Source organism: Zootoca vivipara, chromosome 9 (assembly GCF_963506605.1).
Source record: "Zootoca vivipara chromosome 9, rZooViv1.1, whole genome shotgun sequence".
Lineage (NCBI taxonomy): Eukaryota > Metazoa > Chordata > Lepidosauria > Squamata > Lacertidae > Zootoca > Zootoca vivipara.
The window spans coordinates 40,201,978-40,217,185 of NC_083284.1; the positions used below are offsets into that span (position 1 = coordinate 40,201,978).

Sequence of the window (15,208 nt, forward strand, 5' to 3'; positions counted from 1 at the left end):
ATTTAATTTAAAAATACCTGATTTATATAGGGTATACAAGTTCTAAGTATCCTTGAAGACCAAATTTAGGACCATAAGTTGCCATATTTGTTTGAAAATAGACCCATTTTTTGGCGTATGGTTGAATTCGCTAAAATATTTTAGGTATGTAGCAATGCAATCAACCACGTAAAACACAGAAGGCAACTATAAAAAGTTGTCAGAATTATGTAAATGTCAGGGTTGGGTTTTTTTAATGCTGATGATAAAAATGTAGAGTTCGTTATCACATTTATTATAACACTTTTATCTAAGGAGCTCAAGATGGCGTACATTGCTTTGCCCCTCCCATCCTCACAATAACCCTAGCAGACTGACAGACACTGGTTCAAAATTACCCAGTGAGCATCACGGCCAAGTGAGGATCTGAAACCTGGTCCTAGTCTAATGTTTTAAGCACTCTATCACACTTCTACACACCATACTGGTTTGACCTTCTTTCAAACTTTTTTGTTTGTTTTTCCAGGCAGAAACTAGGAATGTCAGTCACTTAAAAGTTCGTCTTGAATGCCAATTACTTAACAAATTGTATCAGCATTTTAAGGTACAGTGTATACTTTTCTTCCTAAATCAGAGACTACACCAGGGTAGCATTTACTTACTGTATTGGGGGCATCAATGTATATGAACAAGGGTGAATCCTTAAGGCTAATTCAGGATATTTTAGCTTCTGTGACAACTTTAGGTCTATTCCATGGAACAGGTAACCCAGGGTATGGATGCTTTGGTTGAGATTCCTGCAGAGCAAGGGGTTGGAGTAAATGACTTTCGGGGGTCTCCTTCAACTCTACCGTTCTGTGATTCTATGTGACACTGCACTGGGAAGTAGGTACTTAAGTGATACTGTATGCTGAGATTACTCTGTAGTTGGAGCATTGCCTCCTCAAAGCACTGATCCCTTTCATCCTGTGTTTGCTGGCATAATGAGCAAGTTGCATTGATACACTCTATGTAGTGCATTGAATTCTTTGGGAATTTGCCTCACTGATCTTGCCGACTGCAATCTGGCTAGCATCATTAAATTTTTGAATGATGCCAGCCTGTCTTTGGCCATTAAGAATGTCATGCCAAATCTGATGCTGACCGTGCAGAAAGGCATAACATCATTCTGAGGACTATGTCTTAGCTGTGCCATTTTTATGGCTGCATGCCATCAAGTAGATCCAATCTAGATGTTGAATGGCTCAGTGAATCCATGCAGTTCCAACCTGAATATTGTTGTCTTCCTTAGATAGATGTTGCTTATTCCCAAATATTTTCTCTACAGAAAATTACCAACTACCGTATTGGCCTAGGGGCTGTCTGCCCACAGTGACTTTAATTCAGTGTATCTGTAACAATGGTTTCTTATCATTTCTTCCAGCACGACTGCTTCCTCTTTACATTCTGCCTCTTTAACATACACAACTTAGAAAATCACCCTGCCTATTTTAGATAATGAATTCTGGGATTTCCTGTTTGCTTATGGATATATACATACAATCTATCATATATTTAAAGAAGCCCAGTATAAGACAGACTTTCCTTCACTTGTCATCAGTGTGGCCTAAAGATTAACTCAAAGTTTCTTGTCACCAGTTTCCACATTTTACCATTCATAGGAGCCAACTCTTAAGGGCTGAATGGTTTTCGGGGGCCCCCAATAACATATTTGAGAGGGCTACCCCCCAAGTTGATGGGCACTGCCATTCAAATGGTGTGCATGCACTGGATCTTGCGATTGGTTATGTGGGGTGGGGCTTACTTGCCCCCCCCCCAATATTTTATTCAAGTTGGTACCCAACTTAAAGGACTCAGTGGAATATATTTTTGTGGGTTAAGAACTGCAGTTCTGCCTTGCCCACTGTCCATATATGACTGTAGATTTTAATTCTCTTTTGAAGAGACTAAATTTTAGAAGAAATATATAATGGTCATGTATGATAACTGTATGTATATGTCTATTTGCACATATATACCCACCCATCATTTTTGTTTCCTTAACTCTGTATAACTAGAGGATTTCCAGTACAGAATGTGCAGAGGAACAGTATTGATCCTAAAGAGGCAAAATGTTTATCATGCTGTCCCATTGCTGTGCATTTGTAGCAGAACATTATTTCCTAAATTAGTATAACTTTCTTTTCAGATTCCCAATAAAACAAAAACAACAACAATAATAATTTTATTATTTATACCCCGCCCATCTGGCTGGGTTTCCCCAGCCACTCTGGGCGGCTTCCAACAGAAGTATTAAAATGCAATAATTTATTAAACATTAAAAGCTTCCCTAAACAGGGCTGCCTTCAGATGTCCTCTAAAAGTCTGGCAGTTGTTTTTATCTTTGACAACTGGTGGGAGGGCGTTCCACAGGGTGGGTGCCACTACCGAGATGTGCCACTACATCTCCTCTTTTGGCATGCTAGACACCAGGATTATTATTTTTAAGGGACCATGGCAGGTTAAGTCTTGCAGTTCTGAACGAAACATTCTGATAGTTCTCATGTGATTAATGTTTTGGATTTCCCTTTCTATTTTACGTTAGAGTTGCTGCTTTGCATCTGATGGCCTAATGCTGCTAGAAATAAGCTTAATGGTCAAAATGGAAAATATGCAACATGAATTTGTGGACCTTAGACAGTACTTACTGGAAAACCTTTTTGTAGTTTATGTAGCAATGGACAAAACACAGACCTCTGGTAAGTCCAAGATGTGTCTGCATGTATGTTTCATCGATATAGTATGCAGTTGTACCAATGGACAAAAATATGGTTTGACCTTTTGACTGTTATTCTTTTTTGAACAGACGATTCCCCAGTAGTCTTGTATGTATTGCATTCAGGGAGCAACCTTCTTTATGTGCAGGTAACTTTTTTTAAAAAAAATATAATTTAGTACAGGGGTTCTTAACTTGTGGCCCAGGGACCCCTAGGGAGTCTATGGATGGCTTCAGGGGTTCCTTGAACCGGGTGCAATTTATCCCATCCCACCCAATGTTGTAATTGAAACTGCATGTAAAATTTTGTATGAATATGTTTGTGTGCATTTTTCTGGGAAATGAGTCTATAGCTTTTATCAGATTCACAAAAGGGATCCAGGTCTGATAACGATTGCCATTGTTAAGAGTATCATAATTAGCTTAAAAACTATCCTTGGGTGAATGTAGATGATTTGAGATTTGATCTGACAAATTGCAGTTTAAATTGTCGTGAAGACGAACTTCACAACAGCTAAGGCAGTTATAGCATTATACTAATGTAATGTGATTTCTTTGTAGGATGTAAAACACTTGTCACAGGAAGGAAAATTTTCTGTGCAGTTTGAGCCAATATTGCTGCCATCACTGACCACAAATTTCACAAGAGTTGCTTCTGTTGTTTGTAAAGGTACATTGTGTTCAATACAACATAGTCTGATGTATTTCTTCCCCATTATATCATATGACAAAGTGTATTAAAGAGGATATGGCCTGTAACAGATACACTTCCTGAAGATTATATATTAAGTGTCCATTTTCATGACCACTTCTAGCACATCTGTCCCCCACCCCCCGCCACCCAAAAAAGAGAGATGTAAAGTTCAGGACATCTTAACGCCATGGAATAAACATTTTTCTGTGCAGTGGTATGTGGGGAGATGAAATAATTGCATTCTTGTCAGAAATACTTGCATTCTTGTCAACTAAAGCTTACACATTTACTTGCTTACCTGCTGGTAACTCGCACAAAAGTTGATAGCACTTAGTGCTGTGCTGTAAATCTATTATGTGCATCATACCTACAACACAATGTTATGTAATATGTTTATGAAATTTACAAATGCCTTTGTTTTATTCATAAACAAGGACAAATGCTTTAGAAGTGTGCACAGATCTCAAGATTTGATCTGAGCATTAAAAAAATAATTCCATTTTATTTCTGAGTCACTCTGTGCAACTTTGCATTTCAATCTGTAATTCTGCTCCTCCAGCACTTGGTATAGAACTGCAGCCTGCTGACACTCCACATTACCTAACAATGCATTGGTGTTCATCAGTTGGGGAAAGAAGTTCTTAAAATTGTAGTAAACAAATGGGAGTCTGCTATGGGATCACATTGTGATGCAGAAGCAGAAGAAGGAATTCAATAGTATAGCCTGATTGCACATAATCATAGCTGCCAAGTCTCCCCCTGAAAAATGTGGGATCAGCAGTGGTGCGGCACCGGAAGTCGCTTCTACGCATGTCCAGACATGCGTAGAAGTGATTTCTGGTGCCGCTCTGCCCAGTTTTTGTTGCCTAGACATGGGCAGAGCGGCACCCGAAATGGAGCCTCTGGCAGGTAGGAAATCCGGGAGAACAGTGGGAAATGGATTAAAATCCAGGGGTATTCCGCGAAAAATGGGAGACTTGGCAGCTATGCACATAATAGGGATGATGTGAGTAAGCCCCGTTGAAGTCAGTGGAACATGCTTCTGGAGTTAACCTGCAAAAGCTCAGACAAGAAATCTCACATAACCAGAGAGATTTAGTCATCCTGAACCCACATTTGTTTGATTTGTATCACATTCCATCCCAATCAGTAGTATATCGTGAGATACTGGTGTAACTGTGCAGGAAAAATGGAACCCTTTGAACACCCAATAAAATGTCAAAATATAGGTAAGGCTGAATCAAGTGCACTGCATTCAGCCTCCTTAGAATACAGTGGTGCCTCGCAAGACTAATTTAATTTGTTCCGCGAGTCAATTTGTTTTGTGAAAAAATTGTCTTGCGAATCACGGTTTTCCATAGGAGTGTATTGAATTTTCATTTTTTGCCCATAGGAACACATTAATTAAATTTCAATGCATTCCTATGGGAAACCGCGATTCACAAGGCAAATTTTTCGCAAAACGAATTCGTCTTGCGAATCACCATCAGATCGCAAGACGCATTCGTCTTGCAGGGCATTCGTCTTGTGAGGTACCATTGTAATAATATTCTCAGACTATATATTTAAAAAGTGTGTGCTACAATAAGATGTCTGCTTTTCTTGGCACAGGTACGTTGTGTGGCCCTGGAAGCAATCACATTGCTAATGAGAGGACAAATCTGTTAGACAGTACAGCTTTGCCAAAAGCATGCCATTCCCATCCTGTAATGGAAGGGTGAGTTTTTTTGTTTAATGCTGCCATTTTAAATAGTTAAACATACACCAAAGCAAAGAAGTTGAGAACAGTTTTGGGTTTTTTTGGAAGTTCATGCTCTATATATAGTAATATAGTGTGAAGACAGATGGTGTTCTAGCTCTGGGCTAGTTCATGGGGCAGAGCGCAAATGACTTGCAGGGCTTCTTTAAATGTCATGGAGCACTACAAATCCCACTTCCACATTATATATCCGGGGCATATAGATATTGCTATGAACTGTCGTCTGTCTCGAGGGACAATGGAAGAATACACCTTTGGGGGTAAAGCCAAACTGTTGGAGAAGTGGTTGTAGAGACTAATAAGGAGGATCCCTGTTTTATAGCAGCTGGGGCAGGTAAAGGTGTCTGGTTTCACTGTTAGTAATACATCATGGCATTTCTTCTCTCTGTCTGTATCAGCAGTCACTGCTGTGGGTACATGACCTGTCTTTCAGTCTCCAGACACTGCGGTTGTCTGCAAGGGATTTCCACATGGCAGGATTAATGTTGCCAGCCTTCCATGTCACATTTGCAGACATATTTGTAACACAGAGTGTCGCGCAGCAGTAAATTAATCTCGCAGAGTCGTCTTTATAAACAGAATAAAACTTACTTGAGAAAATAAAGTTGTTCATAAACAGCGTAGTCAAAGAGCATACACAGAGTGCTCATAGCAGCTATCTAACTCTTCACAGGGGCATTGTCTTAGTTACTGATTAACTGGAGTCCTGGAGCCACTCTGTCTGCCTTAAACAATACAGATACACACACTTGCTGAGACACACAGGCACTGACTGACTGAGGCCCATAGAGAGGCTGGCTACTTTTATAGGGCACTCAAGATGAGTCGCGAGTCAGGCTTGAATGATTATATAGGACTTGTAGGCCTTGCCTTACTTCTTCTGCTCTCCAGAACCTTTGTCTCATGACACAGAGTTGGTCAGCCAGCCCATCTTTGGGGATCCTGCCATCTTCCATTCTGTGTACATGACCAAGCCAGCATATGTATGAGGTACACTTCCAGTGTAGTGGATCTAGGGAAAGAAACACAAGAACCTCGGGTGTGTACCACATGCTATGTTCTCAGATGTTCTACTTATGAAGTGTGCATAGTCACACTTCATATTTGCGTGTTCAGACCCAGAGACCTCCCCCTTAAATAAAGACACATTTGACTCAAATTTTAGTTTGGTTTTTGGCATAATTTAGGCCACAACTTTATTGATTACAGAAAGTGAGTGGTTGAATAGGCTCTGGTTCAACTAGCTCCTTGCACCCTTGCAGGCAGCGCTGACCCAGGGTACCAGCATAGGTCAGTCAAGGGTGAACACCTGGGTAGGCGAAAAGCGGGGTACAGACTATGTTCACCCCCCAGATGCTCCCCTGGACTCAGACACGGACACAACCCCCTCTTGACCAAACCAGTTGAGTCCCTGGATTCCTTTAATGGAATACCCTTCACATAGGGATGGCGAGACCATTCTCCCATCCCTGTCACCTGAACCTGTGCCTATCCGCAACCTTACAAGTTGTGACGATTTGCTACACAGCAGGCGAAACCCAAATGGCACCAGCCAATCAGCCAAGTGGGGAAAATTCCTGCCGTGCCCCTGTCCCAACGACAGACAACACACGACGGGATAGCAAGGTCAATCGCAAAATGCCCTAAAAGTAGGGAGAGGTGGGCAGGTGTTCTGAATGCACAAGCCAAAAAAGGAAGCTCTGGGTCATGTGCATGGGCATAGATAGGTCCCTCGATCCGATTGGACCGCGGCCCATTTTCCAGATTGAACCCAACATCAAGGGACTTACCAATTGGGTGTTGTGGCTGTCCAATCTTACCCACCCACAACACAGGTGGTCGGTCTCCAGGTCTCACCGCAACACGTACCCCCATTGAGGGAGGACACAGTGTACAACATCATGCAATGTTCTGGCTCATGTGGAAGACATAGTTCAAATCAAATAGCATGGATAGAAGTTTCTTCCTTGCCTTCAAATAGGCTTTCAGTGAAGTCAGTTCACATATTCACCTGTGATGCAAATGATGTATGCAAATGTGAAGCAGCCCCATCTAATTTGTGATCTTACCCTTATATTTACTTTGATTTCGTCCATTGGAATAATTCCTAATGCAACTTCCAGGGCATGCTACTCTCACCAGGTGGTTTATAATTCTGAAAAACGTATGTACATGCACACGCAACAATACAGAAATATTATAATCAAATAAGACAATATTATTTGATAAACAGCAATAATAAAAAGATAAGCTTTAAAGATTCTGGTTAGACCATAAGGCAGGATGTGATTTTTTTTAAGTAAATAACATTTAGCAGTGAACTGTTTTCTGTCTACAGGTATGTTGGAATCGATCCATTTGCAACGGTATTTTATATAGAACCACATCGCAGTATTTCTGCATCTTGGTTAATATGGTTTACCAACAATTTTGATTTTAGCATTGTGCTAAATGATGTCTATGTTTCAAGAGAAACAAAGGATATTTTAAAGGTGAGTTTTTCTTGTAAGCCTCACTTGATACTTTTCCTTAAGTACCAATTAGCAATATATATCAGCATCCCATTCATTAAAATCTCCATTTATATATTGGGCATGTGTACCCAGCCCTGGGACGCAGGTGGCGCTGTGGGTTAAACCGCAGAGCCTAGGGCTTGCCGATCAGAAGGTCAGCGGTTCGAATCCCTGCGACAGGGTGAGCTCCTGCTGCTCAGTCCTAGCTAGCTCCTGCCAACCTAGCAGTTTGAAAGCACGTCAAAGTGCAAGTAGATAAACAGGTACCGCTACAGCGGGAAGGTAAACAGCGTTTCCATGTGCTGCTCTGGTTTGCTAGAAGCGGCTTTGTCATGCTGGCCACATGACCTGGAAGCTGTACGCCGGCTCCCTCGGCCAATAACGCGAGATGAGCGCGCAACCCCAGAGTCGGTCACGACTGGACCAAATGGCCAAGGGTCCCTTTACCTTTACCTTTACCCAGCCCTAAAAAAAAGAATCATGTCAGAAGAACCAAGAAAAGTTTAAATTGTGTTGCTGGTTGATAAATTGTGAACAGTTATATTAAACAGCTTATTTTGTATTTATTTTAGTCTGCTAACTGTGGAATTTGGGAAGAGCTTATTCAGGGCACAAATGTCCCAAGCCTACCAGATGAAGATAATACATTATCTTCCCATTTCTGTATTCTGAAATGTTGCCAGGCATTGCCTGGACATTTTTCGAATCTTGCCTCATGGCAGGCTTGAGGCTGTCAGGGTGCCGATTTTTTCACCTATTACCAAATTCCATACATGCACAGCATAACTGTTAAGGAATTCAAGCAGCCCTGCTTATACATGAATAATTAGATAAATTCGTTTAGGCTCTCCCCTGTGCATGTCATTGCATGTGGGCAGCATTCCTGTGACCACAGCTCAGGTGGGTGGGTGGGGTATAAGGAGAGCTTTGCATGGAAGAGAGGATATTCGTGTTGCGAGGCAGCAGAAAACGGATGGGATAACAGTGGAGAACTGAACCACCTTATTGCCTTATTTTTATTGTGACAGTCATCTAGCTGCATTAGCATTTAGTACAGGCATCCCCAAACTGTGGCCCTCCAGATGTTTTGGCCTACAACTCCCATGATCCCTAGCTAACAGGACCAGTGGTCAGGGATGATGGGAATTGTAGTCCAAAACATCTGGAGGGCCGAAGCTTGGGGATGCCTGATTTAGTATGTTGTATTATTAGAAGCAAAAGATAACAAACGGAACAAGATTTGCATGTAGATGTACTTTATATGCACTTGGTTTGATCTGATGTTTTTTGCCATTAGGTTCTGAACTTCACAGATCCTTTGACTCTACCTCCAGGATGTTGGAATGTGTTTTCCTTGAAACTCCACATCAAAGAATCAGTAACAAGTTTATTGTCCAATATTTTTGTGGTCACAAATATTGGAGTGATATTTGAGATACCGCTGCAAATTTATTCTGCTTTGTCCCAGGTAGTATATTGAATTGCATATGTTTACAGTAGTATATTCTGACTTTCATATTTTACAGTTCATAGAGTAATAATTAATTTTTGAAGTGATACTATCTTTTCAGAGTATTAGATTTTTTCGAGAGGTTTATCCATATTTCAAGTTAGGAAAATGGTTGAATGAAGTCTTAATTTACACTGAGTCACTGGAGCATCAAATATTCCTCTGAATTCATTTTGTATTGTATTGAATAGGGTGCAGAAGTCAAACCAGGATATTATGGAGCATTTTGCATATTATTTTAAGTGGTGGAAATTGAAAGTGCACATGATACTGAAAGCTAGTGGAGATTGCAAGCACTTTTCATCACTTCCATCTAATGTGCAAAGTGGTTTGAATCCCCCCCTTTAATTGTTTGTATTTTTTGAAAACAGTGGAAGTGGGGAAATATTGAAAACCATAGAGTTGTTCTTTACATGCTGGCTTAAATACAATAATAGAATTGAAGAGTTGGAAGGGACCCCAAGGGTCCTCTAGTCCGACCCCCTGCAATATTTGTTAATTTATTTAGTGCTTTAATCAATTTTTTTCAGAAGGGAGATCTTCATTTTGAAGCCATAGCGCATCGTGATATATACTGTTCCTTGCGAATGTCAGACACAGGTAAAAACAGAAAAGAAGCATGTGTCCAACTATGAAACTAATTGATAAAGTATAAGGACTAACAACAGTGTGAATAAGATGTTTGTTTGCTTTTAAGTAAACACTATTTCTTTAATGTCTAACTTCTTCTTGGTAGATTTTAGCAGCCTTCTGGTCATGTTGTGTTGGACATCTCAAAGTGAAGTCAATCTGCTTTAGATAGTCCGCTTTTTTTCTGGGGAAAGAGGCAGTGCAGATTTGTGAGCATGGCAGGGGTGCTGGTTTTCCAAGAGCCTAAAAGGGAAGGTGGGGCAGAAAATGGTGCAAGAGGGAGAGCATAATATTGGGGCATATTTTTTGTTTGTGGTTTTGTGCATAAATATGGGGGGTGTGGATGTTTAAGAGCTGTTATGCATTGGTCATACTATTTCTAAATGTCTTCTCTTTATGACTTCTTGAAATCAAGTTTTGGAACAAAAGCAATAAACAAATATTATGTATCAGTGAAACTGAATGTTATTATTTTAGCAAATCTGCTTTGGGAAAGGAGCCTATCTCTGGACAGTTCTACATGGAATGTGGATTCTGACCTTGCATATCAGCTCTATGAAAAATGGCAAAAAATTAAGCACAATGAAATCTGCAGGTGTGTATACACAGAATGTTCTTAATTTCAGCATTGGAGCGGTAAAATCTTGGTATGCTTGCGTGTTAAAATCCATGATATAGGGGCTAATACTAAATATTCACATCCTGCATTACAGAGAGTGCAGACATAGCACTCCTGATTCCTTAAGTATGGTTCAGGGAACAGGCTCTGGACAATAATGTTACATGCATCTTCTGCCTCCTTCCAGTACCCCCTGTCCTCCTAAATCCCCATACTACCTCCTGCTAGCTTTAACCACATTTCAGGCACTAGGAATAGCTGCAACATTGAGAGACTCCTTACAGTGCCTGGCAATGTGTCCCCTCCTTTGTGGGCCTTTTCTCCTCTTTCCAGACTGCCCCCCTTTCAGCTCTTAAAAATGCTTTGCTTCCACCACTGAAGTCAGGGGTCACAACCTTTCAACTGCTTCCTTTCACTGCTTCTCATTTTCTGAAATTTTTATCTTCACTACTGTAACTAGTGGCAGCAGCAGAAAATGGCTCTCATTCAGTGACTTCCAGCCACAGTACTCCATTCCCTACAATGCTCCAAGTGGTAAAAGGAAATGATTTGGCTGGAAGGTGCCACATCAAAGAAGTCTGCTACTGCTGTCTCCTATAACAACCAGTACTGGGAGCCAGTGTGGTGTAGTAGTTTGTTGTGGGGGAGGAAGGGAAATGAGATTGTTGGCTGCTTTGAGACTTCGTAAGGGAAGTAAAAGGCGGGATATCAAGTCCAAACAACTCTTCTTCTTCTTCTTCTTCTTCTTCTTCTTCTTCTTCTTCTTCTTCTTCTTCTTCTTCTTCTTCTTCTTCTTCTTCTTCTGAAAAGTATAAAAGAGGGACACAAGACTGGTGTCAGTGGCCAGCCCACCTGAGCTGCTGAAACTTTGGCATTTACCATCAGCATTGGTTTTGACCAGATGTTTATAAACCAAGTAGCTCCTGAGCAATAATGGACCCTGGTTAGCATTCACCATGGTTAAAAATGGGGCAAGCATATGCTTGAACCATAGTTAAAACCAACAAGGGTTTTGCATTGACGAAGGGAACAAATCTGTGTGATTCTACTTCTTTAACTGCAGCGAAAGAATCTGAAGCATTGCATTTGCATCAGCCCTTGGAAGTGTGCAGAATTCATTGTCAAATTTTCAATAAGTGGCCGTAAAACATTTACAGTTCTCTCGCACTTTTTTTTAAGGTTTGGTATTGTGTTGTAGAATCTCTAGTAGGAGATTTAAAACTAAAAGGATGAAACTGAAGATGTTAAAATATTGCAAACACAAGGCCATAATTAGAGGGCTCTTGCAGATTTCTGTCTCTGAAAGAGATGATCTGTCATAACATGGCAAGCCAAACTTTTTTTGATACTTTTTTATTACATTTTCCAAACGTAAAACAATGCAAACTACAAGCCTCGCACCAAGAAATAAGCGTAAAAAACATTTCACAGCACTGCAAAACAGTTATAAGCAACTGAATGAAGAGATTAAACTAAACAAAGGATATCTGTCCAAAACTAAAATTGGGAGGGAGGAGGATGGATCGATTTATCACTAATGTTGACATAGCTAGTAAATTGAAACAGGGTGTCTTGAAACCTCTCTTATTTATGTTCTTATTAACTCAACAGGAGAAATATTGGGGAACTTGTTCAAGTGTCTCATCAGAAGGATCATAAAGAAGAATCCTTTGAATTACCTTTACCCCACTTGGTTACAGAGCTTGGTCTCACATTGAACTTCAGTGCAGCTGCACCAATGAATAGCATGGTGAGGCCATTTTTAGATTTGTTAAACTTTTTGCCATAATTCCTCACTTGTTCTATTTCCATTTTTGGTTTTGAAAACAGAAAGTTGTAAATATTTATACTCATTGTCTTATACAGTCGTACCTTGGTTGATGAATGCCTTGCAACTCAAACGTTTTGGCTCCCGAATGCCGCAAACCCAGAAGTGAGTGTTCTGGTTTGCGAACATGCTTTGGAGCCTGAATGTCTTACACGGCTTACACGGCTTCCAGTTTGCTGCAGGAGCTTCCTACAGCCAATCCGAAGCCATGCCTTGGTTTCCGAACATATTGGAAGTTGAACAGACTTCCGGAACGGATTCTGTTCGACTTCCGAGGTACGACTGTACTTAATGTCATTATCAGGCCTGTTGGGGTCTTAGGTATTAACTGAAAAAGCAGGCTAAAACCAGTAATCACCAGGTTCTTTTAAACTTTATGTGTCTGTTAAAACCTGATAGCTGTGGATATGTCCAGACTATGTTCAGATAAAGTGTGATGTCTTATGAAGGGAACAAGCCTGTCCAAGCCTCATGCTTCCATGCTTTACCCTCTCAGGCATGGTGGTAGCAACAGCAGAAGAGGGGAAAAGTAGCTGTGATCTTCTCTCTGGGAACTTGTGTGTTTGTTCATTCTTGTTAGGCCATGCTTTGGCTTGGCATCACATTCAAACTACACCATAGTCTATATTGTCATGCATTCAATACTTTTAAAAGAATTTTTTAAAACCTTAAATCTACTTCATTCTTTCTCATTTTGAAAACAAAAATAAAAGGACAGACCTAATTGTTTATAGCTCTGATTTCGTAATTTTTATCAACATAAATAAGATGTGTCACTATTTCTGTACATTTGTAAATATTTCAGAAAACACTCCAGATTTTAACAAAAGTTTTGTACCAAAAATAGCAGAATTTGGGAGTAGGGAAGAGGCTTGAATTCTAAAAAATGAAATATTAATATTGTTTTTTCCCCCCAATTAGGTGAAATATTTTACGCTAAGAAACCCTTCATCTTTCCCAGTTATGTTGCAACTCCTGCCTCTTTCTTTTTATCCTGATCCTCGCGCTCCATTGCCTCTACTCAGCAAATGGTAATGAGAAATAGTTTCTTGTGGTAATTTAAGAAATAGTATAATCTGAAAATAGTTCCTTTCCCTCCACGTATTTGGGTGGGTGGGGAATCAGCTTGCATCTCCCAGTCATGTTCTGTGCATGCGAAGGACCTTCATAGTATTGGCACGGAGTTTCTAATGCCATGGAAGATCCCACTTGTATTTAGGCTTATTTCACAATAAAGTGGTACCTTGTTTCTCGAACGAAATCCACTCCAGAAGCCCATTTGGCTTCCAAAACATTCGAAAACAGAGGCGCGGCTTCCCTTTGGTTGCAAGAGCTGCTTGCACTCAGCAGAAGCTGCGTCGCACGTTCAGGTTCTGAAAAACATTTGAAAACGGAAGCATTTACTTCTGGGTTCGGCATTCAAGAACCGAAATGTACAGCAACGGAGGCGTTCGGGAACTGAGGTTCCACTGTACCAGCCACTACCATGTGGAGATTAATGGTTAGAACCATAGACTTGCAGCGTTTGAAGGGACCATCTCATCCAGCCCCCTTCAATGCAATAATCTTTTGCCCAACATGGGACTGACCCCGAGATTAAGACTCACATGCTCTACCAACTGAGATATCCCAAATTAATAGAAGGGCCATGAGGATTTGTCTTACTTTTTCTCCATTCATAACGGAGAACTATCTGAAAATGGCTTTTCATGGTTCTTTACTTTCTATAATTTTTTGAAAAGGTTTATACATGTATTTTCTTTTCTTGGTTTATATAGGTTTGGTGCAAACGTACAGTCTATTAACTTTACAACCACTGAATTTAGATTGACAGAAGATTATGCTCACAGGGTAAGCAGTGTCTCATCTTGCTCTCATATATGTTTTTCACTCTCAGAAATGGAACCTAAGGTGCTCTTTGCATTACATTTCAAAGAAACAGCCACCACGCAGCTGAGAGTTTATGCAGAAACATGTTTGAGCATGAAAGGAGTTGGCCATTTTTTTTATAACCTGTAACGTGCATTTAATTTTTGGATTGCTTAGGTCAGGAATTCCCAAACTGTGGTCCGTGGACCAAAAGTGGTCTGTGAGCGTCATACAGGTAGCCTGCAGCATCTATGCATTGAATAGCCATATTGATTGTCATTGTATTTTTATTGCTTCTATTGTTTCTTATATTGTATATTACAGTTTGAATACTAGGGAATGCAAGTTGCAATACAAAACATACAAGGCATAAGAGATGCAACAAAATACGATTTAAAAACATGCAGTGGATTCCAATTGCTGTAACAGGCAGAAAAAAGTATTAAGTAGTCCATCAAGGCTATCGGAATTTTCAAGTGATTGGAGGGGGAGGGTTGGGAACCATTGGTTTAGCTATTAAATGGAAATTTTTTTTTGAAACATTTGGAGTTATAACGTTTATTTAATATATTGCTGAATTTTTAAAAAATCTTCAAAACACATCTAACATTTAAAACTTACACTTTGCAGTCCTCAATGGAAACACCATTGTACTGTACTGTTTTTAATATTCGGTTGGAAGCCGCCCAGAGTGGCTGGGGAAACCCAGACAGATGGGCAGGGTATAAATAATAAATTATTATTATTATTATTATTATTATTATTATTATTATTATTATTATTATATTATTATTATTATATTATTATTATTATTACCAGATAAGAAGAGTGCTTGTAATTCCAGAAAGGGTTCGGGAACTCTGTTAAATGAGGTTTTATTATTCCTACCCACAGCACTGAGAACCTCAGTAGACACGGGCGGGTGAAACCTGTATTTTCCATATCCCCACCCCTCACACACATTGCTGTAAACATTTCCTCCCCTTCGTTAATGGCAGTGTCCTGGTATGCTCATCCTTCCCTTTCCCCAATATTAAGATGAGGTGTGACTG

The 15,208-nt window shown here is 40.1% G+C and overlaps 1 protein-coding gene across 6 annotated transcripts in view; it reads left to right on the top strand.

Annotated features, from left to right (window-relative positions):
• TMEM131L (transmembrane 131 like) overlaps positions 1-15,208 on the top strand; it is a 68,618-nt gene that overhangs the window by 38,027 nt on the left and 15,383 nt on the right. For all 6 annotated transcript variants that reach the window (XM_035114143.2, XM_060278666.1, XM_035114144.2 and 3 more), the window contains 12 exons: positions 506-583; positions 2,564-2,717; positions 2,825-2,883; positions 3,296-3,404; positions 5,040-5,145; positions 7,526-7,679; positions 8,998-9,168; positions 9,741-9,810; positions 10,318-10,435; positions 12,071-12,209; positions 13,209-13,318; positions 14,066-14,138. In XM_035114143.2, the coding sequence (XP_034970034.1) occupies positions 506-583; positions 2,564-2,717; positions 2,825-2,883; positions 3,296-3,404; positions 5,040-5,145; positions 7,526-7,679; positions 8,998-9,168; positions 9,741-9,810; positions 10,318-10,435; positions 12,071-12,209; positions 13,209-13,318; positions 14,066-14,138 (1,341 nt within the window). The remainder of the gene's footprint in view (positions 1-505; positions 584-2,563; positions 2,718-2,824; positions 2,884-3,295; positions 3,405-5,039; positions 5,146-7,525; positions 7,680-8,997; positions 9,169-9,740; positions 9,811-10,317; positions 10,436-12,070; positions 12,210-13,208; positions 13,319-14,065; positions 14,139-15,208) is intronic.